This window comes from Odocoileus virginianus, chromosome 5 (genome assembly GCF_023699985.2).
Source record: "Odocoileus virginianus isolate 20LAN1187 ecotype Illinois chromosome 5, Ovbor_1.2, whole genome shotgun sequence".
Taxonomy (NCBI): Eukaryota; Metazoa; Chordata; class Mammalia; order Artiodactyla; family Cervidae; genus Odocoileus; species Odocoileus virginianus.
In genome coordinates, this window is record NC_069678.1 from 16904180 (window position 1) to 16929067 (window position 24888).

Sequence of the window (24888 nt, forward strand, 5' to 3'; positions counted from 1 at the left end):
TTGACTCCAGAACTTCTAAAATTATACTTTGCTGTATATTGAAGCTCTTACTATGCTAGGCCTGGAGGCACAAAGATAAATTAGACTTGGCTCTTGGCTTTCGGGAGATCAAAAACTGGAATTAGAAAAAGACAATAAAACAAATTGATGAACTAAGATAATGGAGGCATGAAAAAATGCTTTAAAAAACACAAAGACTATATTGAGTATATGCCTGTCTCCTCCTGAGCTCCTGAAGGCAGAGGTGGACAGGGCATTGAGCAAGACCTAAAAAATAAAGCTTCCTGGATGAATGGGTAAATAGAGAATGATCTTTCGATATTAATAAAGATGCTCTCGTTAAGACAGTTGTCTATGTAACCACAAGGGGTCGCTGCAGGCCTGATACAAAGTTTCCCATTGGCCGGTCCAGGCTCATTGTCCAGGTGTCTAGGAGGAAAGGGAAAGAGGGTGGTGATCAGATGCCTCAGTGTTGTCTGCCCCCTGCAGGCCAGGCCCAGAGTCTCATTCCCAGTCTAGCTCTATCTTCACTGAACTCCTGGTCTTTACAGCTCCTGCCCTCTTTCTAAACTAACTCTGAAATGTCAAGTCTTTCCTTGGGCCTCCAGTCCCAGCTAGGGATGTGACTCCAGTCCCAACGGGCTTCATGGCTGAGTACCTTTGCACAAATTACTTCACCTCTCTGGGATTTACCAGTACAAGCTGAGGTTGAGCGGAAGGCTCTGGTGGCCCAAGGCTTTTACTCTTCCTTACAACAGCAGCTAATCATCAAGCTCTTACAACTTGCCAGGCATTATTCTAAGCCTGCAATGTTCAACAAGGCAGCCACTAGCCACATTTAGCTATTTACTTTTTATTGTGGTACTGGAGAAGACTCTTGAGAGTCCCTGAACAGACAAGGAGATCAAACCAGTCTATCTGAAAGGAAACCAACCCTGAATATTCACTGGAAGGACTGATGCTGAAGCTGAAGCTCCAATATTTTGACTACCTAATGCAAAATGCCAACTCATTGGAAAAGATCCTGATGCTGGGAAAGATTGAACGCAGGAGGGGAAAGGGGCCACAGAGGATGAGATGGTTGGATGGCATCAGCAACTCAATGAGCATGAGTTCAAGCAAACTCTGGGAGTTAGTGAAGGACAGGGAAGCCTGGCATGCTGCAGTCCAGGACGTTACATAAAGTCAGACAGACTTAGCAACAGAACAACAGAAGTTTAAAACAATGAAAATTTCAGTTCCTGTCTCACTAGCCAACCACAAGTAGCTACATGTAGCTGGTAACAGCTGAACTGAACAGCCCAGAGAACATCACCACCACTGCAAGAGAGGGCTGTTAGAAGCATTGTCTAAGCATTTCTCACGGTGTTATCTCATTTAACCTTCCTAACACCCCTATGATGCAGGTGTAATCATTTATCCCACTTTAGAGTTAAGGACTCTGCAGTGCAGAAAGGTTAAAAACTTCACCAAGCTCTCAGCAGATTAGTATCCAGAGCAAGGATTTAAGCCCAGGTGGGTGGCTCTGGGGCCCACCATGGCATCTACATGCCAAGAGCTTCTCCCTAACCCCAGTTGCCTACCCCACTCTCCTCTCTTACCTCCTGGAGTGGGACTGAATCTTCCCATTCCCCAGAAGCCATTGTCCATCACCAATGTTCCCCTGTGAGCTGACCCTGAGGAATGAGGAGCCCTGGGCTTCAAGCCCTTGCTGGTTGAGAATCCCCTCTCTGTTATCCTCCCACCTCCTCTTAGCCCCTCATTTCCCTTAGAGTATTATGGGTCTTGATCCCCCCAACCCGTCCCAATCTTGATTCCATTCAGTCTGGGCCCTGAAGACTCCTAAGCTAGGAGCAGCCCTACTTGCCTCTGGTGATCTTCACCCCCAAGAAGCAGTGTGCAGCCAGTTAAGCTCAGAGAGCCAATGTCACTAACACCTTTGAAGGTGCAACAAAACCTCACTCTGCAAGAGTAGGGTGAGAAGTGGGGGAGGCTTCACACAGTCAGGCCACCCGAACCCAGTGAAGGTAGAAGAAGCCAGGGGCCGAGGCTTCATGGGTTCTGCCTGCAAAGCACCTTCAGTGCTTGCAAGCTAGACCATTTGTGGTTGCCCCGTCTCCTACCCTAGCTGCAGCCCTGCAGAGGTGTCACATTACCCTCTAGACCTGCAGCTGAACAAAGTTAAAGATGACTCAAGTCGGAAGATCTGTTGGAAAGAGAACGAAGAGAGGAAAATGCATAAATGTTAACATCTTGAGCTGAGCCAACAAGATATTCAATTCCTACTTTACTTCCTCACTCCTTTTAACTTCCAATCAACCGAGACTCAGAAGAACTTCCTGGCAGTGCCAGATTGGTTGCCCACTTCCACTGAATCAGAGAACTTGGGCAGAAAACTAAAAGTTCACCCTTTCTGTTCCCACCTTCAGCAGTGCGTATGTACTAAGTCGCTTCAGTCATGTCCAACTCTTTGTGACCCTATGGACTGCAGCCTGCCAGGTTCCTCTGTCCTTGGGATTCTCCAGGCAAGAATACTGGAGTGGTTTGCCATGCCCTCCTCCAGGAAATCTTCCCAACCCAGGGATCAAACCCAAATCTTTTACATCTCCTGCATTACCCTGCATTATTGCATTATTAATGCATTATTGCATTATTACACAAGCAGCTTTTATACCACTGAGCGCCACCTGGGAAGCTCCTTCAGCAGTAAGTACAGCAAATTCTTTTCAGACTGCATGAAAATTCTCACCTAAAGTCTTCCAGGAACAACTCACTGTCAGAAAATGTTTCCTGGCATTTTACCCAGCTCTCCATGCTTCACCTTAAATTAACATGTTCAGTTCTCAGAGGACATGGGGGTAGGGGATGGCCTTCTTTTGTGTTGAGACACCAGTGGTTTCCAGTTTTCATCTGTTACAAGTGATGCTGCTATGAACATTTTTGCACCTGTCTTGTGATGCCCACATGCGCAAATACCTTGGAATGAAAACACTGGGCCATCAGGATCTGTATGTCCAGTTTTATTAGATTCTGCCCCATAGTTTTCCAAAGTGGCTGTACCAATTTATATTCCCTCTGGAGGTGTACATGAGTTCTAGTTACCTCACATCCTCACCAGCACTTGGTTGTCTATAGTTTTTGCCATTCTTATGGGGGATGTAGTGGTATCTCATTGCAGTTTAGGTTTGCATTTCCACAGTGATTTATGAAGTCAAGTTCCTTAGCCTATGTTTATTGAACGCTTGGATATCTGCTTTTGTAAAGTAGCTATCCAAAATATTGTCCATTTTTCTAGAGGGTGGTCTGCCTTTTTCATATTGAATTGTAGAAATCCTTGCATTCTGGATACCAGTCCTTTGTCAGTCATATTTATTTAAAATATCTTGCCACTCTGTGGCTTGCCTGTTCACTCTTTTAATGGTGTCTTTTAATGAACAATTCTTCTCAAAATAATTACCTGACCATCTTAAAGCCTCAGGTTCAGAACCTCCATCCCCATTCTACCCCAGCCACGTTGATCCTTGATTCTCTGCTGAGCTGATGGCCCTGTGGAATATCTTCAAGGATCCCACTTCTCTACCTTATTGCAGAGGCCAGACACATTTCTGCTTGAAGAAGAGGGCACCTTGGAGAACTAGAGGTCACTCGGAGTAGAGGTGGGGCAGTGTGGAGGGTCTTAGTGTTCCCATCTCTGCGCTACCTTCCAGACTAAGTGATGCTGAAGCCAGGCAAATTCTGCAGTCTCTGCATCTTTCCTTAGCCATGTCCCATCCTAGTTCCTAGCATGAGCCTTCTCAAACCACCAAGAGAGTGTTCAAAAGTGCTTGCAAGTAGAAGGGCGTGCACTCATCTCCTCCTGCAAGAGCACCAAAATCACAACTAGCTGTTGAACAACCATGGACAGGAGGATGCTGGAACCCACCAAAAAAAGATACCCCACATCCAAAGACAAAGAAGAAGCCTCAGAGAGGCAGTAGGAGGGGCGCAACCACAGTAAAATCAAACTCCATACCAGCCTGGTGGGTGACCCACAAACTGGAGAACAATAATACCAAAGACGTCCTCCCACTGTTGTGAAGGTTCTGAAGCCCGTGTCAGGCTTCCCAGCCTGGGGATCTGACAAAGGGGCCGGGAATCCCTAGGGAATCTGACCTTGAAAGCCAAAGGAGTTTGATTATGGGACTTCCACGGGACTGGGGGAAACAGAGACCCCAGTCTTGGAGGGCACAAATGAAATCTTTGTGTGTGCCAAGACCCAGAGGAAAGGAGCAGTGACCACTCGGGAGACTGAACCAAAAACACCTGCCAGTGTGGGGGGGTCTCCTGCGGAGGCGGCGGTCAGCAGGGTTTCTCCACGGGCCTGGGACACTGGCAGCAGTTTCTGTTTTCCAATTTTTCCATCTATTCTTTTTTTGTTGTTCTTTCTCAAGCCTTTATCAAGTGTAGTAGAAAAGCTTTTCTATACATATATGTATATAAGTAATATGTACTATATATATTTAAGAAAACATGACTTTTTGCCTAACTAACACACTAATGACATTTTGATTCCACTTGTTTGACTTCGTATTAATAGAATGCTAGATTTCTAGTTAAAAAATAGATATGCAACAAGTAACAAAGGTTTACAGTACAGCCCAGGGAATTATACGGAAAATAATTTCAAGAATATATGTGTAACTGAGTCACTTTGCTATGCACCTGAAACACTGTAAGTCAACTACACTTCAGTAAAATATATATATTAAGAAAACAATAAAGTGCTTCCCAGTGGCTTATCTGACTACCTTATGCTTTATGGCCAAGAAAATTCATTTGTGTTGCGCTCGTTCTAGCAAAGAAGAAATACCAAAATGAGCTTTTAGTTTCTTCCCCACTTCCTGTATTTAGATTATCAAGCGCTAACACAACCCACGTCAGAGGGGGTCACCCACCCACCCCTGGGCCTGTGACCTAGACGCTCGCCCTGCCATCCTCACGCCTGACTTTGGGCTGCCCTGTGTACCCTCTTCCACACCAGGCTGGGCCCCATGCTGCTCTGGACAGCTGCTCTGCTCTTCGGTAAGTCACCAATGCCAGTGGCCTCTCCTGGGCGCCAAAGACTGGGCTGTTCCTAAGATGCAAAATTCCTTATTTCACCTTTCCTAGTTCAAGTGGGTTTATTGCTAGAGCTTGAGACCAGTGTGTGCACATGGGTATGCTTGAGAGTGATGGGGATGAGAGTGATGGGGATGAGGCCATCTGGGGAGCCCCATGGTTTCCTACCCCATTTTCCTGGGTCCTTGGAAGGGCAACCATTTGATGTGTCAAAGCTAATTTAGGGAGCCAAAAAAAAAATCACATGCTGAAATCCAATGACATTTTTCAACCTGTGAAATCAAGTTAAAATATCCATCAGGTCTATCTCGAAAGGGAAATAAAATCATAGAAGGAAAGGAGGCTGCTGGGGTGCGGAGGAAGGATCGGGGAAGTGGACAAAAGGCAGTTCCACACATTTTGCTCAGGAAGCGGAGCTAAGCGTGGGGTTTTACAAGGAGATGTATTTTTAAGAAGCCTCAGCCTTTTCTTAGAACCAGTCAATAATGACTGGGCTTCTTCCCTAGTCAAGAGGTTTATGCCCGAGTGTCCAAAGCCCTCTTCAAAATGACCATTCCTATTCCGCCTACTTCCTCTCTCTGTCAGGGGGAGGTTCTGATTTGGGTCTGACTGGCCCATGGGGACCCATGGTATCATTATTGTTGCTGTTGTTGAGTCGCTACGTCATGTCCAATTCTTTGCAACCCCATGCACTGTAGCCCACCAGGCTCCTCTGTCCATGGGATTTCCAAGGCAACAATACTGGAGTGGGTTGCCATTTCCTTCTCCAGGTGATCATCCTGACCCAGGGATCGAGCCTGCATCTCCTGAATCCCTGCACTGGCAGGAAGATTCTTTACCCCTGAGCCACCTGGGAAGCCCATGGGGACCTATATGGAGGCTCAGATCCATTCTTCTGAATCCATAGCTCTCTCCTTGATGCCAGAAGGGACTGGTCTCCAGACAGAGGATTGGAGTGGGGGTGGGTTACTCAGCTCCCCTAGATTCAGCTCAGTCTAGGCATTGTCAGATGCTACACTCAGAAGGAATGAGTCTGGGCACATAGATCACTTCGCTTCACAGTTTCTGAGTTGACTTGCTTTTTGTTTTAAGCTTGGTCCCAGATGTTTGTTTTCACTGAACCAGAAAAGCAAAATGTGTTAGTCAGTCAGTCACGTCTGACTCTGCAACCCAGTGGACTGTAGCCCGCTAGGCTCCTCTGTCCATGAAATTCTCCAGGCAAGAATACTGGAGTCGATAACTACTTCCTTCTTCAGGGGATCTTCCTCACCCAGGGATTAAATCCAGAATCTGCATTGCAGGCAGATTCTTTACTGTCTGAGCCATCAGGGAAGCCCTGAAAAGCAAAAGCCTTCCTAAGAGCACCCCCTTCCTGGGTCAAGTTTGTGGGACTTTAGCCTCAGAGAAGAAAATACTTGTTCCACTCAGGGCTCTTCCTTCCCCAACGTCACCATGTTGCCCTGTGTGTTCTATGAATGGTCCTTTGGACAAGTGAGAGGGTCAGTGCTCACATTAGGACAGGGACAGGATGGCCTTGTGCCTGGATACATCCAGATGGGAGATTCTTAAGGGCACACCCCTTCCTTGTGAAAGGAATAGAGTCCTTGGACTTGACTGGATAAAAACTTAAGAGCTTCCCGGCGTGTACCCCAGGACCTGGATGGGGGAAAGCAAAGGAGGAGAGGTGGACAGTCAGTGACTGGCTGACTAATTCGATGGCATATGGGAAACCCAGGCAGGACTGAGTCACATCTGATGTTCAGGACCCCACAAAGCCAGCCTGACATTCGGACCCCCTGGCTGAAAGTGTCTCAACGAAGTTACCGTAAGGGTAAAGCTGCTATTTCCTCTCAAGTGCTATTTCCTCTCAGATGTGGCCAGAGAGACAGAGGAGAAAAAAAAACACTGAATGTACAGTACATGCATTATCTCATATAACCCTCAGAGTCGTTATAGGGGAGGGCTTAATTTTTATCCCTATGAAGCAGTTGGGGAAACTGAGGTTCAAAAATGTTAAGAAACTTGCCCAGAATTACCCTGCTAACAAGCAAAACAGAGATGCAAACCCAACCCATTTTGTCAAGCCCTGTGCTTTCTCTGTTCTGTCTCACTACCTCAAGTCTGGATGTAGTTGGAATTTAATCAGGTAAAACTAGAAATTATATTCATTTAAAGTGCCTAGCATGACATGGTCACACAACAAATGGTACCTGTTGTTAGTGTTGGCTATCACAGATTCTAGAGGCTAGAAGCCCTGTCACTGAACACGCTGGTTCATGGCTGTATGCTAAAGATGTCTTTGGGCTTCCCTTGTAGCCCAGATGGTAAAGAATCTGTCTGCAATGCAGAAGACCTGAGTTCAGTCCCTGAGTCAGGAAGAGCCCTGGGAGAAGGAAATGCAAACCCACTTCAGTATTCTTGCCTGGAGAATTCTATGGACAGAGGAGCCTGGCAAGCCCCAGTCCGTGGGATTGCAAAGAGTCGGACACAACTGAGTGATTAACACACACTAAGGTGTATTTAAAATTTAGGCAATGAACCTTGATCTTCCTCTGAGCTGTGCATCAGCCAGCTTCAGTCCTCATACTGGAACCCACCCCCCATACGCACGCAGCATCCGTGACACACAGCTCTCCCGGTGCGTGGATGCCACCCCTTGGCAGGGTAGCATGTTGCAACGTGGTAGAGATTTACTGTGATGTAGTTCCTCGTGTGGAGCTGAAACCTGCCCCTCTGATCTAACTAGTTCCACTTCTGCCCTATGAGGGCTTCCCAGGTGGTGCTAGTGGTAAAGACCCTGCCTGCCAATGCAGGAAATGTGAGATGGCTGGTTTGATCCCTGGGTCAGGAAGGCCCCCTGTGAAGTAGCGAGTCTCTTCTTTCTTTTAAGTTTAACCCATCAGGTATTCGAAGGCTACTGACTATCCCTACTCTGTCTCATCTTCCTCAGATAAACGTCTGCCAAGTCCCCTAGTAGGAAATGGTTTCTAGGCCCGGTTCGTTGCCCTGGTCTGCTCGGTCCAATAAGCTTTGTCGGTGGGTCAGGAGCTGTGCGTTCTCATCCCTCCCAAAGTGGCCCAATGAGTGCAGAGTTCACTGGGGCTGTGACCTCCGCCATGCAGGACTCCACAGCTTTACAGTAGCTCTTGGCTTCACATCACACTGTCACCTCATCGTCAGCCTGTACCTGACCGAAGCCTCGGGTTCTCTTCATAGGAACTGCTGTAAGCAGGTGTCATCTGCTCTGTCCCCAGGTGGTGACCACTTTGATTATACACAGCGGTTCTGCAACCGCAACCCCAAGGCCTTGCGATGCCCTGGAGAGCAAGTCGTTGGGATCTGGGCACAAGCTCATCTGAAGCATCTATGCTCACTGGAGCCTACCTCTTGTTATAGGCATCAGTCACCTCAGGCTTGTTTGTTCATCACTTTGTAGCTGCAAAACTGTTTTCCGGTGGGGAAGGGAAAGGAAGGGGAGGCATCACTACCCAGTGAGGTCTTAGTCACTCTGAGGTCAGGCCTTCTTTCTGCTTTCAGCTAATACAGAAACCACCTCCCCAGGCAGGGGGTCAGTATAATCTATGCAACTGCTCTGTAAGGGAGAAATGACTTATTGTTACTGAAAGGTGTGCATGGGGGGGTCTGGCTGCTTGCCACTCAAAAGCCAATAAGCAGACCAAGTTGGTAGAAAGGAAAGTGCTTTATTTCAGGTGCCAGCAACTGTGGGAGAGGGTGGCGGACATCTGTCCAAAGGCTGACACCCCTCTGACAAGCAGCGGGTGAGAGCTTTTATAGACAGAGTGGGGCGTGGGGGCTACACACAGAAACAGCAGTCATCTCTGACAGTCATCTTCAAATTGGTCATCAGTGGTCTGACTGGCATCATCTTGCCAGTTTAGGTCCAGTTAATCTTCAGTTTTGGGGTCCATTTGTTCCCATTTCTTTGCGGTCAGTTCTTGACATTGTGACGGCTCCTGTCCTGGGCACAGGCTGGTCATCATGCAGTTAATTTCTCCACCTGGGGTTTCGCATCTATAAGACAGCTCGCAGGACATGGCTCAGAATGTTATCTGTAGCCCTGGAGACAGAACTAAAGGTCCCTGACTATGCTTGATGACTACATTATTATTATTTGGTCCTCTTTGAAACTGCTTTCCTTTGTTTCAGAGTTTCTCACTTCTCTGATTAAGCTTATTCTCTGACTAAAGTTTTCCAGAGGCAAATGGCAAGCAGAGAACCTGATGGTGGGAGGGGCAAGGACCACACACACGGTCCTGCTCCGTTTCATTGTCATTTCCACTATACAGACAGAGCCAGGAATTGGAGGCGCTTGAACTTTAAACAACCCGTGCAGGTTCCCATAGAAAGAGATGGACTTATGAAATCAGCCCATGTCATCTGGTTCCAAAGCCTATGCGCTTCCCACTACACCAAGATCACAGAAGATGCACTTAGATTGTAGGCAGGGGAAGATGAAGGGATGGAGTCATAATCTTATACACCCTGAGAACCTGTGGCGGAGCTGACCTGAGCAGAGTGGGTAGAGAATATGTCCCAAATCATGTGGACAGCAAGCATGATAGCCTGTGAATGAACGTGCCAGATCTGCTGAGAGGATCTTCACCCACCCCTCCCAAGACCATTCTTGCATTTCTCAGGATTCTGCACAGCACCCAGCAAAGAAAGTCACAAGTCAATGCCTGGGGCCTGGCTGGACTGACTGCACTCAGCCCTACCTCATTCATTCTTTTGCCTCTTGCCCCAAAGCCCAGAATATGCACCACTGCTTTACACCCAACTCCATCCTCAGTTTAGGGTCTCTCATCCCTTAGGCTGATCACCCCTGCCTAACCGCATCTGTCATCATCTTGTGGTTTGGCCTCTCTTTCCAGGCCACCTGGACTTCCCTGGTGGTTCAAATGGTAAAGAATCTGCCTGCAATGCAAGAGACCTGAATTTGATCCTTGGGTCGGGAAGATCCCCTGGAGAAGGAAATGGCTACCCACTCCAGTATTCTTGCCTGGAGAATCCCATGGACATAGAAGCCTGGAAGGCTATAGCCCATGGGGTCACAAAAAGTCAGATATGACTAAGCAACTAACACTTTCCTGTCCACTTACTCTCCTCAAGCATTCATTCGTCTAGAAGCATTAGTGCAATGCATACAAGTTGCAACACGATGTGAGGCACCGGCCTGCATCCCATGCCTCCAAGCTGCCTGTCCATGCCCCACAGTCATTTAATGACCTCCTCCAGGGAAACCTCACCTCCTTCCTATGATCACATCCACACAATCTATTCTTATCTCCTTCCTATGGTCACTTCCAAACACTCTATTCCCCAGAGCTCTGTGGGCAGATGGGCCACGGGAATTCAGTCCTGCTTTGCTGAGTCCTTCTGTACGTGTAAACAGGCCCCTCAGGCCCAATAGTGCAAGAATCTAGTCCTGTGTCTTCTGCTTTTTGTTCCCTGCCCTGCACGAGTGGGGGAAGGATTCATGCATCGATTTAGTATATGCTTATTGAACACAGACCATAGTCCAGGCATGGGCCCTAGGTGTAGGTAATATGCCAGTGAATTAGACAGGCCGAGGACCTGCTCTCATGGAGCTTAAGTTGTAGACAGAGTGGGGGAGACAGGTGATTACAAGTAGGCAATTTAATGGTAAGGTGATTTTAAATGATGATAAGTGCTCTGATGGTAACACAATAGGGTATTATGATAGTTGTGCTAAGTTGCTTCAGTCATGTCCAACTCTTTGCGACCATATGGACTGTAGCCTGCCTGGCTCCTCTGTCCATGGGATTCTCCAGGCAAGAATACTGGAGTTGCCATTTCCTCCTCTAGGTGATTGTCCTAACTCAGGGATTGAACCCGTGTCTCTTGCATCTCCTGCATTGGCAGGCAGGTTCTTTACCATGAGCACCACCTGGGAAGCCCAGCAAGACTTGTCTAAGGGGGTAATATTTGAACTGAGATTGGGCAAAGAATTCCAGGCAGTAGGTCCACCATAAAATTTGAGTGGCTGAATGGCTGGGTGGCTGTTTGCTTAGATAGCTGGGTGGCTGGGTGTGTGAGAGGTTGGGTGGCTTAGATAGTTATGTGCTTAGGGGGCTGGGTGGTTGACTGGTTGAATGAATGTTAGCATCTATTTATAAGGTGACAGGCCCTTTCCTTGTCAGAAAGTTCTTTCTGCTACTTAATCTATCACTTTTTTCTCTTGCAGTTCCCTGTGTTGGGAAAACTGGTAAGTCTTGTCCATGTCTCTTTCATCTCCAAGGGTGTCTCTGGGCCAAAACTTAATAGATAGGTAAAATCAGGGCCATTGGATCAATCCAAGGAAATCAACCCTGAATATTCATTGAAAGGACTGATGCTGAAGCTGAAGCTCCAATATTTTGGCCATCTGATGCAAAGAGCCAACTCATTGGTAAAGACCCTGATGCTGGGAAAGATTGAGAACAGGAAGAGAAGGGGACGACAGAAAATGAGACAGTTGGATGGCATCAGAAGCCTGGGAGTAATGATGAGTAATAGACGAGGAAGCCCTAAGAAGAGCCCCAGCGCATCCTGTCTTCACCTGGTCCACCTGGATCCCTAGGACTCCTTGCCTCACAGGACAACTAATGATGCTCACAGTGTAGCTGAATGACAGACCTTGCTTCCTGGGCTGCTCTTTCTAGTATCACTAAGTATTGCTAGAAATGAGCTTGGACATGAGTTTGAGCAGACCCCAGGAGAGAGTGAAGGACAGGGAAGCCTGCAAAGAGTGGGACACGACTGACAGACTGAACAACATTGGGAGCCCAGCAACACCTTCAGAGCAGCACCAGCCTAGACCTCGTCCTCAGGAGTCTTCGCTAATGCCGAGGGAGAAACCCAGGACTTCACTGTCTCTGGCCAAGGATAGTTACAGGGTGACTTCAAGTTCCGGAAGAAGGGCTCTAGGCCTCCATCCAGCTCCCTTATAAGTCTCCTCTCAGTGTGGCTCTGGAGCTCCTGCCATCCCCGTTCATCAAGGTCTGGATTCGCTCCCTTCCTGCTAACGTTCCAGGAAGTAGGCATCTCTGTCTGTGGATCCGCCTTCTTTCTCCCTCGGCCACCTTTGCCCTCCCACTCATCCTGTCCCACTGACCTCCATGGAGCTTCTGTCAGTGGGTGAAAACTCTGACCTGTGAAATCTTTACCTCTAGGGACATGTTCTGTGATGCCCGAGAGGAAGATTCCAAACCAATATTTAGCAGTGCTAGAAAGAGCAGCCAAGGAAGCAAGGCCTGTAATTCAGCTGCGCTGTGAGCATCACTAGTTCTTGGGTGCAAATAAGAGTCCTAGGGATCCAGGTGAACCAGGCAAAGGTAGGATGTGCTGTGGCTCTTTTTTGGGCTCCCTATCTGATTGTGCATCATTACTCTCAGGCTTCTGAGGTTGTCTGGGACCAGCGGTACCTGGTTTGCCAAGGACGGATGTCCCGGGGCCAGGCCAGTCTGGGATTGCCCTGCAGATGATGCTGGGTCCCCAGGAGTTCTTCTTTTGTTCACATCAGGGCATAAAAGGCATTTTAGAAATGAGGACAGAGGTGGCAGATCCCACACTGTGACTGTGGTGGAGACGAACCTCGCTGCTGGGAGTGCTGATGGAGGCTGGGCCTGGGGAAGCCCAGTGAGGGAAGCAGGGGGCAGCGAGCCCAGGCCATGGCATGTCCAGCACCCACTCCTTCAGCTCCTCTCTGGGGGATAGGGGTGCACATACCATCCGAAGTGGACACTGCAGAAAGAGCTGAGCTGGGGTCACCAGGGGAGAAGGAACCAGACTAGGAGAATGGGGATCCAATCAGGAGGAACAAAGAGGAACAATGCATGGAAGGAACCCAGTTTGCCTCAAGCTTGCCAAGGTGGCAGGGGAGAGTGCATTGCAAAAGCAAACACAGAGGGGGACTTCCCCGATGGTCCGGTGGTTAACACTCTGAGCTTCCACTGCAGAGGGCAAGGGTCCCATCCCTGGTCATGTAGGGGGAAAAGAATGGAGAGAAGAAGGGTAGGAGGGAAGGAGGCCAGAGAGAAGGCGCAGAGAGAGAAGAGAAGGAAGGGGGGAGGAGGGAAAAAGGAGAAGGGCAGAGGAAACAGAGAGGAAGGGAGTGGACGAAAGCAGAGGGCAGGCCCTGGCCTGGCGTGACGAGCTGGGGACAGTGACAACTGTGAAGGTGCCATCCAGGAGCCTCCATCCCAGGAGAGGGGTGGGGTGGGGGTGGGATTAGGCTGGGGAAGAGGGAGAAAGTGGACCGAGGGACCCAGAGCTCCAGGGTGACCCTGTTCCTTCATCTTACAGTCTGGCTGAGCCTCCAAGCCCAGCCATACCTCGTGTTTGAGGGGGATATACTGATTCTGCGATGCCGGGGAAGGAAGAACGCCGAGCTGTCCCAGGTGACATTCTACAAAGATGGAAAATTCCTCCATTTCTCTAAGAACAACAGGCCTCTCTTCCTGGGGACAGCAACAGCTAACAGCAGTGGCCACTATAACTGCACTGGGCGGGTGAAATATACCCGAAACATGGACTCATGGGATTCAGGGACTGCCACGGTCCAAGTCCAAGGTGAGTCACTACTTGGGGGGTGGGATGGTTAGGGTGCTGCTCAAGGGCCTGGTCTTAGAGGACAGCAGGGCTCAGGGCTGCACCCCTCCCTCTGGCTGCCCCTGTTGCTGGGTCAGTCGGCAGGGCCCTGAGATGCCCAAGAGGCTGTCTACATACCCTCCCCCTCCAAGGGACATGTCTGGAGTCAGGGAAGGAGGTGGAAGATGCCCTGACACTCACTGCCCCCTTGAGACCCTGAGCCAGACTCTTCCCCTCTGGGGACTAGGTGACCGCTAAGGCCCCTCCGGGTCTGGCTTTCTGGGACCCCAGAGGAGCTTGGGAGCATGGGCATTCTTTCAGGGTTTGTGAGTGGGATGAGCAGTGAGGTGCTGGGAGATGGTGACGGTATTTCCCGTGGGGCCCGGAGTGGGCCGAAGCTCAGACCTCAGCCTCCCCGGGCCTCACTGTCCGGACTCCCATCCTGAGCCCCCGGCTCCCTCTCCCCAGTGTGGTTCCCGCCTCCCGTGCTGACGGCCCTCCCCTCTCACGAGCTCTGCGAGGGGAAACCTGTGACCCTGAGATGCCAGACGAAGCCGCGCAGTCAGACGCTGGCCCAGCGGCTGCTCTTTTCCTTCCACAAGGACGGCCACACCCTGCAGAACAGAAGCCCCCGCCCGGAACTCCGCATCCCAGAAGCCAAGGAAGGAGACTCTGGGTTTTACTGGTGCAAGGCGTCCCCTGAGGGTGGCAGGGTCCAGAAACGGAGCCCTCAGCTGGAGCTCAGGGTGTGGAGTAAGTGGGGGGGGGGGGGGGAGACACTGCTTAGATGCCTGGGCTGTGGGCAGTGGGCCCCTGATTGGGTGGGGAGGGGTCCCTAAGGGTGGACCCTGGGTAGTCCACTGACCTCCCACCTGTGTGCTCCCCAGCTCCCGTGTCCCGTCCTCTGCTCACCCTGAGACCCACCAGCCTAGTTGTGGGGGACGAGGTGGAGCTCCTCTGTGAGGCCCAGAGGGGCTCCCCTCCGATCCTGTACTCATTCCACCTCAATGGGGACATCCTGCGGAACCACGTGGCTCCCCACGGGGGACCCGCCTCCTGCCTCTTCCGGGTGATGTCACAGCAGGATGCTGGGAACTACTCCTGCGAGGCTGGGAACCGTGTTTCCAGAGAGACAAGTGAGCCCAAGACACTCTCTGTGGATGGTAGGTCTTGTCCCCCAGCTGGGCTCTGAGCCCCAGACCTCACTGTTCTGTGTTCCTCCTGCCATGCCCGGCACAGGGCTGGGTCCAGAGCAGGCACTCCTGACTGAGCAATGACCCTGCTGGGAATATCTGCACTGAACCTGGTGGGGAAAGAGTGAAGCTCATAGAGAGGGAGGGGACGCCACGGGGGGAGGGGCCACATGGTCAGCCATGGTATTGCCCATCCACGTTGACTTCCTTTGGTCCACCCCTCATTCCCAGTGGCCAGGCTTCTTCAGGCCAGGTGTTTCCCTCTTGTCTGGGGTGCATTTGTGAATTTCATCCTCAATGCTCATGGTCACCTCTACTCACCCCCCAGATCCTCAGGGCTTCTCTGACCCCACCAGTAGGAACTGGCTGGTTCCTGGGCTGCTTGCAAGCCTGCTTGCCATGATGGTCGTTGCTGCTGCACTTCTGGGGTATTTCAGACCCTGGAGGAAAGACGGTTAGTAACTCTTTTTGGCCCTCTTGGTTACTGAATCCCTATGCCAAGCACAACCCAGCCACTGGAAAGCCAGAATCTATGGGACTGGCTGCTTACTTCCGGGTACTGGAGGGCAGAGGGACTTTTCTTCACATGTCATGCAAAGGGGCCCATGGAGGGACACTTACAGCTTCTAGAACTCACACACACCCAGGAGAGTGTTGGTGCGGTCACACAAACACGCTGCTGCACACTCAGGAATGAACAAGGCACAAACAGAGGAATTCTTACAAGCCAAACGAGACCAGTTTGGCTTTACATTTGACCAGTGTCCTTCACAGTTGAAAGACAGTCTGTGGCTGTGACTATGACAAACCCCAGGCCTCCAACTCTCTCCCTGAAGTCAGGGGAGCTCTGGTCCACTTAGTAGGGGAGAAAGAGGACATGAGAACTCAGTGCACATGCATGCTCACGCACACACACTTCTGTGCTGTGCTGGGCTCTGGGTGAGTGTCCATGTATGTCAACTCGACAGGAAGGAAGTGTGGCGGGAGGACTGGGGAGTGGCCTGGTCCCAGCACTGCTATTTACTAATTCGGTGACCTTGGGCCAGTTTCCTCGAAGCTTCACTAAATGTCTCCCTCTAGGGATGGTGTAAGGTCTGAGATAATGAGGTAACATCTATCTCATACCTGATGTATTAGCCTGGCATTGAGTGGGAGCTCAGTATGTTCTCATTCTAGTTTGAACACATCACCTGGCAGGTTCCCAAGCTGCCTTTGCTCCTGTTATCCATTCTCTAATTCCTCTGATCAGAGTCTTTGAAAATAAAAAGTTTAGTTAAGTTTCAGATGAGATGTGAAACTATCCTATAAGATATTGTCTACCACATGCCCGCCTCCAACTTACATTTCAACAAGCCTTGTTTCTCTTAACAGCATTTAAAGACTGAAATATGTACTTTTGAAATAAATCCATAACGTGCTTTTGTGGAAGAACAACAACAACAAAAAATCAGATGAGAGTAATGCTATAGACAAAGGATTCTATAGGGAGAAAGAGGCTTCTCTGATAGCTCAGTTGGTAAAGAATCTGCAAGCAATGCAGGAGACCCCGGTTCGAATCCTGGGTCAGGAAGATCCCCTGGAGAAGGGATAGGCTACCCACCCCCATATTCTAGGACTTCCCTGGTGGCTCAGCTGGTAAAGAATCCGCCTGCAATTCAGGAGACCTGGGTTTGATCCCTGGGTTGGGAAGATCCCCTGGAGAAGGGAAAGGCTACCCACACCAGTATTCTGGCCTGGAGAATTCCATGGACAGTATAGTCCATGGGGTCGCAAAGAGTGGGATACAACTGAGCAACTTCACCTTTCTATAGGGAGAAAGAAGTGAAAATAATTAGATAAATGGAATTTCTAGGTAATCTATGGGTTTTGAAATTTAAGACTCTTCTCCTCTTCCTGTCTTGGTCATGATAATTAAGCATGAATGTTGGCTTTCAAAGCAATCACCTTGGGTGGCTCCAAGTTATTCCAATTTTAACCTTTGTTTGCCTGAAGCCATGTTGAAGGAATGGCTCCCAGTGCCAAAGTTATTTGGTGCCAGTTTATTCCTAGGGCACCTACAGTGGTTCAAATCAACCTATTTCTTCCTCCCCCGGGGGCAACATTTTTATTTTCCACTTGCCAAGGGCAAAAGTAATTGGTGTCAGGAACAGGCCTGAAGCAGGGATAGGCTGCCCACCCCAGTATTCACGGGCTTCCCTGGTGGCTGAGCTGGTAAAGAATCCGCCTGCAGTGTGGGAGACTGGGTTAGAGACCTTTGATTCCTGGGCTGGGAAGATGCCCTAGAGGAGGAATGGCCGCTCACTCCAGTATTCTCGCCTGGAGAAGCCCAGTGGACAGAGGAGCCTGGCGGGCCCAGTCCCCAGGGCCACAAAGAGTCAGACACAACTGAGCAACTGAGGACAGTGCAGTAGGAGAGAGACAGAGGCAGGCCCAGAGTTAGATGGGGAGGCAGCAGGAGCAGGGGCCGTGAACTGATGACCCGTGGGCTCTCCCCTCCCTGCACCTGCATAAAACCTCCTTCCGGGCCTGGCCTCAGGAGCATGGCTGTTCCTACCCACTCACCTCTGGGTCAAAGCATTAAAGGCAAAGCAACGCATCACAGTCTTCTCCTCCCAGCCCCAAACAAGATGGTGGGGGAGCAGCCACTGATGAGAGATCTTTAAGAAGATGCCTTTCACAGGGCACAAAGGGACATCCCTCTTCACGTGGAGACTCCGCCTCCCCACTCATTCCCACCCCCCACACCACCCCCACCGTCAGCCTGTGAGCACCTGGGCTCCATTTCATAAGAAACTTGTCTCTCGTGAAAATAAGACTCTCAGTGGAGGTCTCACCATTTCAGAATCTCAGGGGCACAAATCCTTCTTTAGAATGTCACTCAGAAAACCATCTTCAGGCCAAATTCCACAGTTACCCAAGAAACACTGTCCAACAACTTTTTTCTCCATGCTCAACTTTCCAAGACCCTTAATCATTTCAAGACAGCATACCCACTCCTCAAGAATTGCAAACATCCCGCAGACTGTATCTCTGAAGGCTATCTTCAAAGCCTTTTGACCAATGATGGAATCACTAGAACTAGGATGTGGTCATATAGGAGGTCTGCTTCAAATAGCACTTACATAAGCATACAAGTTCTGGCGGTTTTTTAAGTGTTCATTCTACTTCCTGTTGTCACGCCTCCCATAAAACACAGTTCCATCAAATTCATGGAGCTCTTTGGGAATGAAAACTCAGAATCACAGCCTTGACAGATGAGCATCAGGGAATGTTTAATAATCAGGGGCCTCTCTGAGTCTCCACAAATGCCCTCTTCGTTTTACAGGAGGAGCCATGTCCAAAGGTGCTACCAGTGACTCTGATGCTTTCTTGCTATTAGAGCTGATGAATACTTCTTGGACACCAGGCATGAACTGGGTGTATGACCCAATTCCCATCCCAGGACGTAATTTTTAAAGTTCTGGAAATGCCTGCTATTACAGAGGCGGCAGGCTAATGGAGAAAACACATACACACTGGATTAAGATTCTGTCTCCACCAGCTTTCTGTGTGACCTTAAAGAAGTCACCTCTCCCAACCAATCACCTCATTTTAAAAAATGGAAATCATAGTATTAACCTTTGCAAGGTGGTTGTGAAGAATGTCAGACACCAAAGACTTAGGAAGGGGGGCTTTTTTGACATCCAGCTCTCTGCTGGTCCCTGGGTGAGGAGCTTTGCTATTAAGTAGATGTTGTATTTGAATTCCCTGGTCCTGGTGTGTTTCTGGCACATGGTGTGTTGTCAAAGTTATTAGCTTTCCTCCTTCTAAAAAGCAGCCTGGCTTGTGGATCTGCGCTGTTTCAACGCAAGGGTGTAACCGATCTTTTCTGACCCTGCTTCCTCCTGTTTGTGATTCCTACAGAGCCATCCTATCCACTAGGGTATTTTTTTTTTCCAAAAGACACATCCCATAAAAATTAACCAAGTCCAGACCTGTTGATTAACAATCATCAACAAACCAGTCTCAAACCTCCAGCAACCCACTATTGTGTTAGTCTCTTAGTTGTGTCTGTTTCTTTGCGGCCCCATGGACTGTAGCCCGCCAGGCTCCTCTGTCCATGAGATTCTCCACGCAAGAACACTGGAGTGGGTTGCTGTGCCCTCCTCCAGGGGATCTTCCCCACCTGGGATCAAACCCAGGTCTCCTGCATTACAGGCAGATTCTTTACCATCTGAGCCACGAGGGAAGCCCAGCAACCTCTACTGACACTTTTTTTTAATTTAATTTTTAAATATTTTATACAATTTTTAAAGGTAATTGTGTACGATTTGTAAACGTAAAGTGGACTCTGCACCCTCTGCCCAGTCTGCTCTTGAGGGCACCCAGTGAATCACACCTTTGCATCTCCTAGGACCCCTTCCACCCTGGAATTCACCCTCAGCCCCAGTTGGAGAGCAGCATCCGCTATATGTCAACAGTAAGGACTTGCATCCGGACCAGCGTCTGCCCACGAAGGCAGAGAAGGGCCTCTCCAGGGGAGTCGGGAGAAAGAAGACTTATGCGCCTGAGTCTCGGGAATCAGTCGTTTGGGGAAGAAAGCAGGAGGCCTCCGGGGAGAGCTTGAGGAGCAACGGTATGGAGCTGGTGGTGGGAGAGGGAAGCAGGAAGGGATCCCAGCCCCCGGGGGGAGGTTTAGGCCAACGGTTAGCAGATTATATCCCACGGGCCAAATCTGGTCCACCAAGTATTTTTGCAAGGAACATTGGGTATGTATTGTGTATGGTTGCTTTCACACCACAGAGCTGGGGTTTGCAGAAACTAATGTATTCACTACCTTTTTTTACAAAAAAAAAAACAAAAAAACAAAAAAAAACCACCTCTAGTTTGAACAATATTAGGGATGGGGAAACTGCTAGAACCTGCGCCAGGGGGCACAGTCCTCCTGCCAAGCCAGATATCCCACACTAATGGCCCCTTCCCACTGCCAGTTATCAGCATCTCAACCCTGATTGGCTCCTTTCCATACGCATCCTCGGAACACTTAGGTCTCGAGGTGGGAGAGCAGGTGGGTCCTAGTTAAGCCGCATTCCTTCTTTCAGTGTATCGCCAGAATGAAACCAATGAAGGAGTTATCTACTCTGAGATTTATAAAATCACAAGGGAGCATGAAGGTAAGTGATCTCCGACCAACCTTCACATGTTTGCTAATGTAAAGGGGAAGTTTGGGGCCTAGGGTGAGATATCACTACCACCATCATCACCCTGACCACCATCATCATAAATACTGGCACTTTCACCACCACCATCCCTCCTCCTTCACGACTTCACGACCACCATCACCACAAACACCAGTATGTCGAAAATCAGTTCAGTTCAGTTCAGTTGCTCACTTGTGTCCGACTCTTTGCAACCCCGTGGACTGCAGCACACCAGGCTTCCCTGTCCATCACCAACTCCTGGAGCTTGTTCAAACTCATGTCCATCGAGTCACTGATGCCATCCAACCATCTCATCCTCTGTTGTCCCCTTCTCCTCCTGCCTTCAATCTCTCCTAGCATCAGGGTCTTTTTAAAGGAGTCAGTACTTCGCATCAGGTGGCAAAGTATTGGAACGTCAGCTTCAGTTTCAGCATCAGTCCTTCCAATGAATATTCAGGACTGATTCCCTTTAGGATGGACTGGTTTGATCTCCTTGAAGCCCAAGAGACTCTCAAAAGTCTTCTCCAACACCACAGTTCAAAAGCATCACTTCTTCGGTGCTCAGCTTTCTTTATGGTTCAACTCTCACATCCATACATGACTACTGAAAAAACCATAACTTTGACTAGACAGACCTTTGTTGGCAAAGTAATGTCTCCACTTTTTAACATGCTATCTAGGTTTCCCGTAGCTTTTCTTCCAAAGAGCAAGCATCATTTAATTTCATGGCTGCACTCACCATCTGCAGTGATTTTGGAACCCAAGAAATAAAGTCTGTCACTATTTCCATTGTTTCCCCATCTATTTGCCATGAAGTGATGGGACCAGATGCCATGTTCTTAGTTCTTTGAATGTTGTGAGCCAGCTTTTTCACTCTCCTCTTTCACTTTCATCAAGAGACTCTTTAGTTCTTTGTTTTCTGCCATAAGAGTGGTGTCATCCACATATCTGAGGTTATTGTTATTTCTCCCAGCAATCTTCATTTCAACTTGAGCTTCATCCAGACCAGCATTTCACATAATGTACTTTGCATATAAGTTAAATAAGCAGGGTGACAATATACAGCCTTGATGTACTCCTTTCCCAATTTGGAAGCAGCCCGTTGTTCCATGTCCAGTTCTAACTGTTGCTTCTTGACCTGCATACAGATTTCTCAGGAGGCAGGTCAGGTGGTCTGGTATTCCCATCTCTTTGAGAATTTTCCACATTTTTTTGTGATCCACACAGTCAAAAGCTTTGGCATAGTCAATAAAGCAGAAGTAGATATTTTTCTGGAACTCTCTTGCTTTTTTGATGATTCAACATATGTTGTCAATTTGACCTCTGGTTCCTCTGCCTTTTCTAAATCCAACTTGGACATCTGGAAGTTCTCGGTTCATGAACTGTTGAAGCATTTTGAGCATTGGAGAATTTTGAGCTTCACTTTGCTAGCGTGTGAGATGAGTGCAATTGTGCAGTAGTTTGAACATTCTTTGGCATTGCCTTTCTTTGGGATTAGAATGAAAACTGCCTTTTCCAGTCCTGTGTCCAAATTTGCTGGCATATTGAGTGCAGCACTTTCACAGCATCATCTTTTAGGACTTGAAATAGCTCAGCTGAATTTCAACACCTCCACTAACTTTGTTCATAGTGATGTTTCCTAAGGCCCACTTGACTTTGGACTCCAGGATGTCTGGCTCTAGATGAGTGGTCACACCACCAGTTATCTGGGTCATCAAAATCTTTTTGCATAGTTCTCTGTGTATTCTTGCCACCTTTTCTTAATATCTTCTATTTCTGCTAGGTTCATACAGTTTCTGTACTTTATTGTGCTCATCTTTGCATGAAATGTTCCCTTGGTATCTCTTATTTTCTTAAAGAGATCTCTAGTCTTTCTCATTCTATTGTTTTCCTCTATTTCTTTGCACTGATCTCTGAGGAAGGCTTTCTTATCTCTCCTTGGTATTCTTTGGAACTCTGCATTCAAATGGGTATATCTTTCCTTTTCTCCTTTGCCTTTACCTTCTCTTCTTTTCTCAGCTTTTTGTAAGGCCTCCTCAGACCTTTTTGCATTTCTTTTTCTTGGGGATTGTCTTGATCACTGCCTCCTGTACAATGTCATGAACCTCTGTCCATAGTTCTTCAGACATTCTATCAGATCTCACCATCATAAACATCATCTTAACCATACCTTCACTGTGACCACCCCAACTAGGGAGGTGGTTTTTGTTTGTTTGTTTGCCCTTTTCTGAGCGTTGTGGAGGAACAAAGGAAAAAGGATGATAGTTTGTCTCTGCCACCAGATATAAGTCTAAACGGTACAGTCCCAGCTCTAAGATGGAGCCAAAAAGACCATGAACCCCAGCCACAGATATGACAGTGAGGATGGCAGAATGGGGAAGGCTAGTCCTCTCTCAAACAGACAAACAGGCAACATGGAATTGTGGGAAAAGTGTGAGTTTCTGAGTCAGTCAGAATTGAGTTCAAAACTTGACTCTGCGTTCTGTGTGCCTGTGAGAAAGTTATATAAACTCTCTGAGCCTAATCTATAACATAGATAATGCCTGAATGTGTGCATGCTAAGTCACTTCAGTCATGCCCAACTCTCTGAGATGCTATGAACTGAAGCCCTCTAGACTCCTCTGGCCATGGAATTCTGCAGGCAAGAATACTGGAGTGGGTTGTCATGCCCTCCTCCAGGAGATCTTCCCCACCCAGGGATCAAACCTGAGTCTCCTGTGGCTCCTGCATTGCAGGCAGACTCTTTACTGATGCACCACCAGGGAAGCCCAGATAATGGCTACTTTGTAAAATTATTATGAATGACTAGGAATAGAACCTGGGTTGTAGAAACCATAAAGAATGGCTGGTATGCAATAGGTGTTAAAAAACAGGGAGCTTTCTTTTAGGTCTCACTTGTACAGAGATTTCAATTCCTGGTCTATAAAATGGGCTTGAATCAGTCTAGGGGCTCTGCTCCCCCATCGCCACATTCCCCCCACATTAGGGAAAGTGGAAAGCCGAGGAGTCTCTGGGACACAGGGCTCTTGCCTCGGGACCTGACCAGCTGCTGCCATAACATGCCCAGGCAGATGGGAAGCCCATGCGGGCACAGCTCCTTCCTGAGGAGAGTCACAATGAGGATTTAAACATAAGAAAGAAAAAAAAAAAAAAGACGCCAACCGCAGACTATATGGTTTTCACGAGCAAAATAAGGGAAATGAGGAAATGGGATCCTTTAATCTTTGCAGACAACAAAGATGAAGGCAGGGGTGGGGGTGGGGGTGGGGATGGTCTGTTTTCAACTCAAGCTCTGAACAGGTTTTACCTGATGGTGGGTGCAGGGATCTGAAACCCAAAGGAAAGAGAGCCCTTATGCTCCAAGATACTGGAATTTTTGTCAGTGGGAGAATGCTTCACATTCTGTAAGATTCAATATTCTTATTATTGCCTGGAGAACCCCATGGACAGAGGAGTCTGGAAGGACATGGTCCATAGGGTCGCAAAGAGTCAGATACAACTGAAGCGATTTAGCACAGACTACTTCTTAGGGAAGTGACTGTGGAGAGTTATTCACCTCGCTGAGCCTCGGTTTTTCTCATCTCCATGCGAGAAGGAACCAATACCCCCTGCTAGACAGGACTGATGTGAGATTAGAGATGTAGAATTTGACCTCTGTTTGTTATATACTAGATAGACTAGATATATCACTCTCACACCTAAACGGTTGCCCCATGCAGAACAGGTGTCTAATGGAGGAGTTATTCTAGAAGTATCTTGGAGACCTTCATCTCCCTTGCTTCTCGCTGGGATCCTATGAGGCAGTCACTGTCATCACCACCACCCTTTCCTGGAGGAAGCAGCTGAGGCTCAGAGGCCAAGTAAGTGGCCTCAGGTTGCACATCTGGGGTCTCCTGACTCCACCTGTTTTCATATTGAGGGCGAGAGGCCCTGAGAAGTGACCGGGGAGCAGCCCGGACCCTGCCAGCCCGTGTTCTCTAGAGGAAGGTGGCAGCGATGAGGTGGAAAGGGGACACCCCGTGAGCCCAGGGCCCTAACCTGAATGCTGCTCTTCCCCCACAGCCAGGCCTGCCCAGCCAGCCCAGCAGGACAAGGTGAGATGGGGCTCCTGCCCTTGTCTCCTCTGTGTGACGTCGGCTTCCTTACCCAGACCCCACTCTCCCGCAGGACGTTTCCGTCATCTATGCTGAGGTGAGACGCCCGCAGCGCAGCGAGGGTCCAGACAAGGGGCCAAGTAGAAGAAGCAGGACCCACTGAGGTCCTACCAGTGACTGCAAGGAGCCCTTCTGCTAGCAACGCCATCCCCCAGCCCCAACACACACACCTCCGCAGCCCCCAGTGCGCCCCCGGAGGCCAGGGAACCCCAGCCTCTTCTGTGTCTTCCAGTTCCCCAACCTAGCAGCAAGCACCCCCGTTTGTGGAGCACGTGAGAAAACTCCTTTATCCCTTAGTGGTCAAAAGGATACACGGTTGTAGATCTACTTGTTAATAAAGGGGTATCAATTCGTTTCATATTGTCCATCAGTAGCGATCATTTGGGCTGCCTGATTATTTGGCCTGGTTTATTCAAGGAGAATGGACTGCGTGTGAACTGGCCTGGTAATGAGCTGGGAGGGTGAGGAAGAGGAAGGACTAGAGGGGTGGAAAGGAGGGGAGTCAATGCACTCCACATCCAGAGTGTTCAATGAAGGCTGTTGTTGTTCAGCTGCTAAGTCGTGTCCGACTCTTTCCAACCCCATGAACTGCAGCATGCCAGGCCTCCCTGCCCCTCACCATCTCCTGGAGTTTGCCCAAGTTCATGTCCATTG

The 24888-nt window shown here is 48.9% G+C and overlaps 1 protein-coding gene across 2 annotated transcripts; it reads left to right on the plus strand.

Moving 5' to 3' along the window:
- Positions 1 to 4970: 4970 nt before the first annotated feature.
- Positions 4971 to 24592, plus strand: FCRL6 (Fc receptor like 6). Of its 2 annotated transcripts, XM_070467147.1 has the most exons (10): positions 4971 to 5061; positions 11324 to 11344; positions 13423 to 13689; positions 14176 to 14460; positions 14595 to 14870; positions 15229 to 15354; positions 19294 to 19515; positions 19982 to 20053; positions 24143 to 24174; positions 24248 to 24592. In XM_070467147.1, exons 1-10 carry the CDS (start codon positions 5031 to 5033, stop codon positions 24335 to 24337), a joined length of 1422 nt encoding a protein of 473 aa, XP_070323248.1. In that variant the 5' UTR covers positions 4971 to 5030; the 3' UTR covers positions 24338 to 24592. The 2 variants fall into 2 exon arrangements, with proteins under 2 accessions (XP_070323248.1, XP_070323247.1); XM_070467146.1 differs by having other exon boundaries at positions 24143 to 24592.
- The last annotated feature ends 296 nt before the right edge of the window (positions 24593 to 24888 follow it).

Excerpts from the sequence above, each read along its gene's own strand:
- FCRL6 (XM_070467146.1), top strand. The coding sequence starts at position 5,031 with ATGCTGCTCTGGACAGCTGCTCTGCTCTTCG. Across the intron at positions 11,345-13,422 it reads TCCCTGTGTTGGGAAAACTG|TCTGGCTGAGCCTCCAAGCC; the intron begins GTAAGTCTTGTC and ends TTCATCTTACAG. Across the intron at positions 14,461-14,594 it reads GCTGGAGCTCAGGGTGTGGA|CTCCCGTGTCCCGTCCTCTG; the intron begins GTAAGTGGGGGG and ends TGTGCTCCCCAG.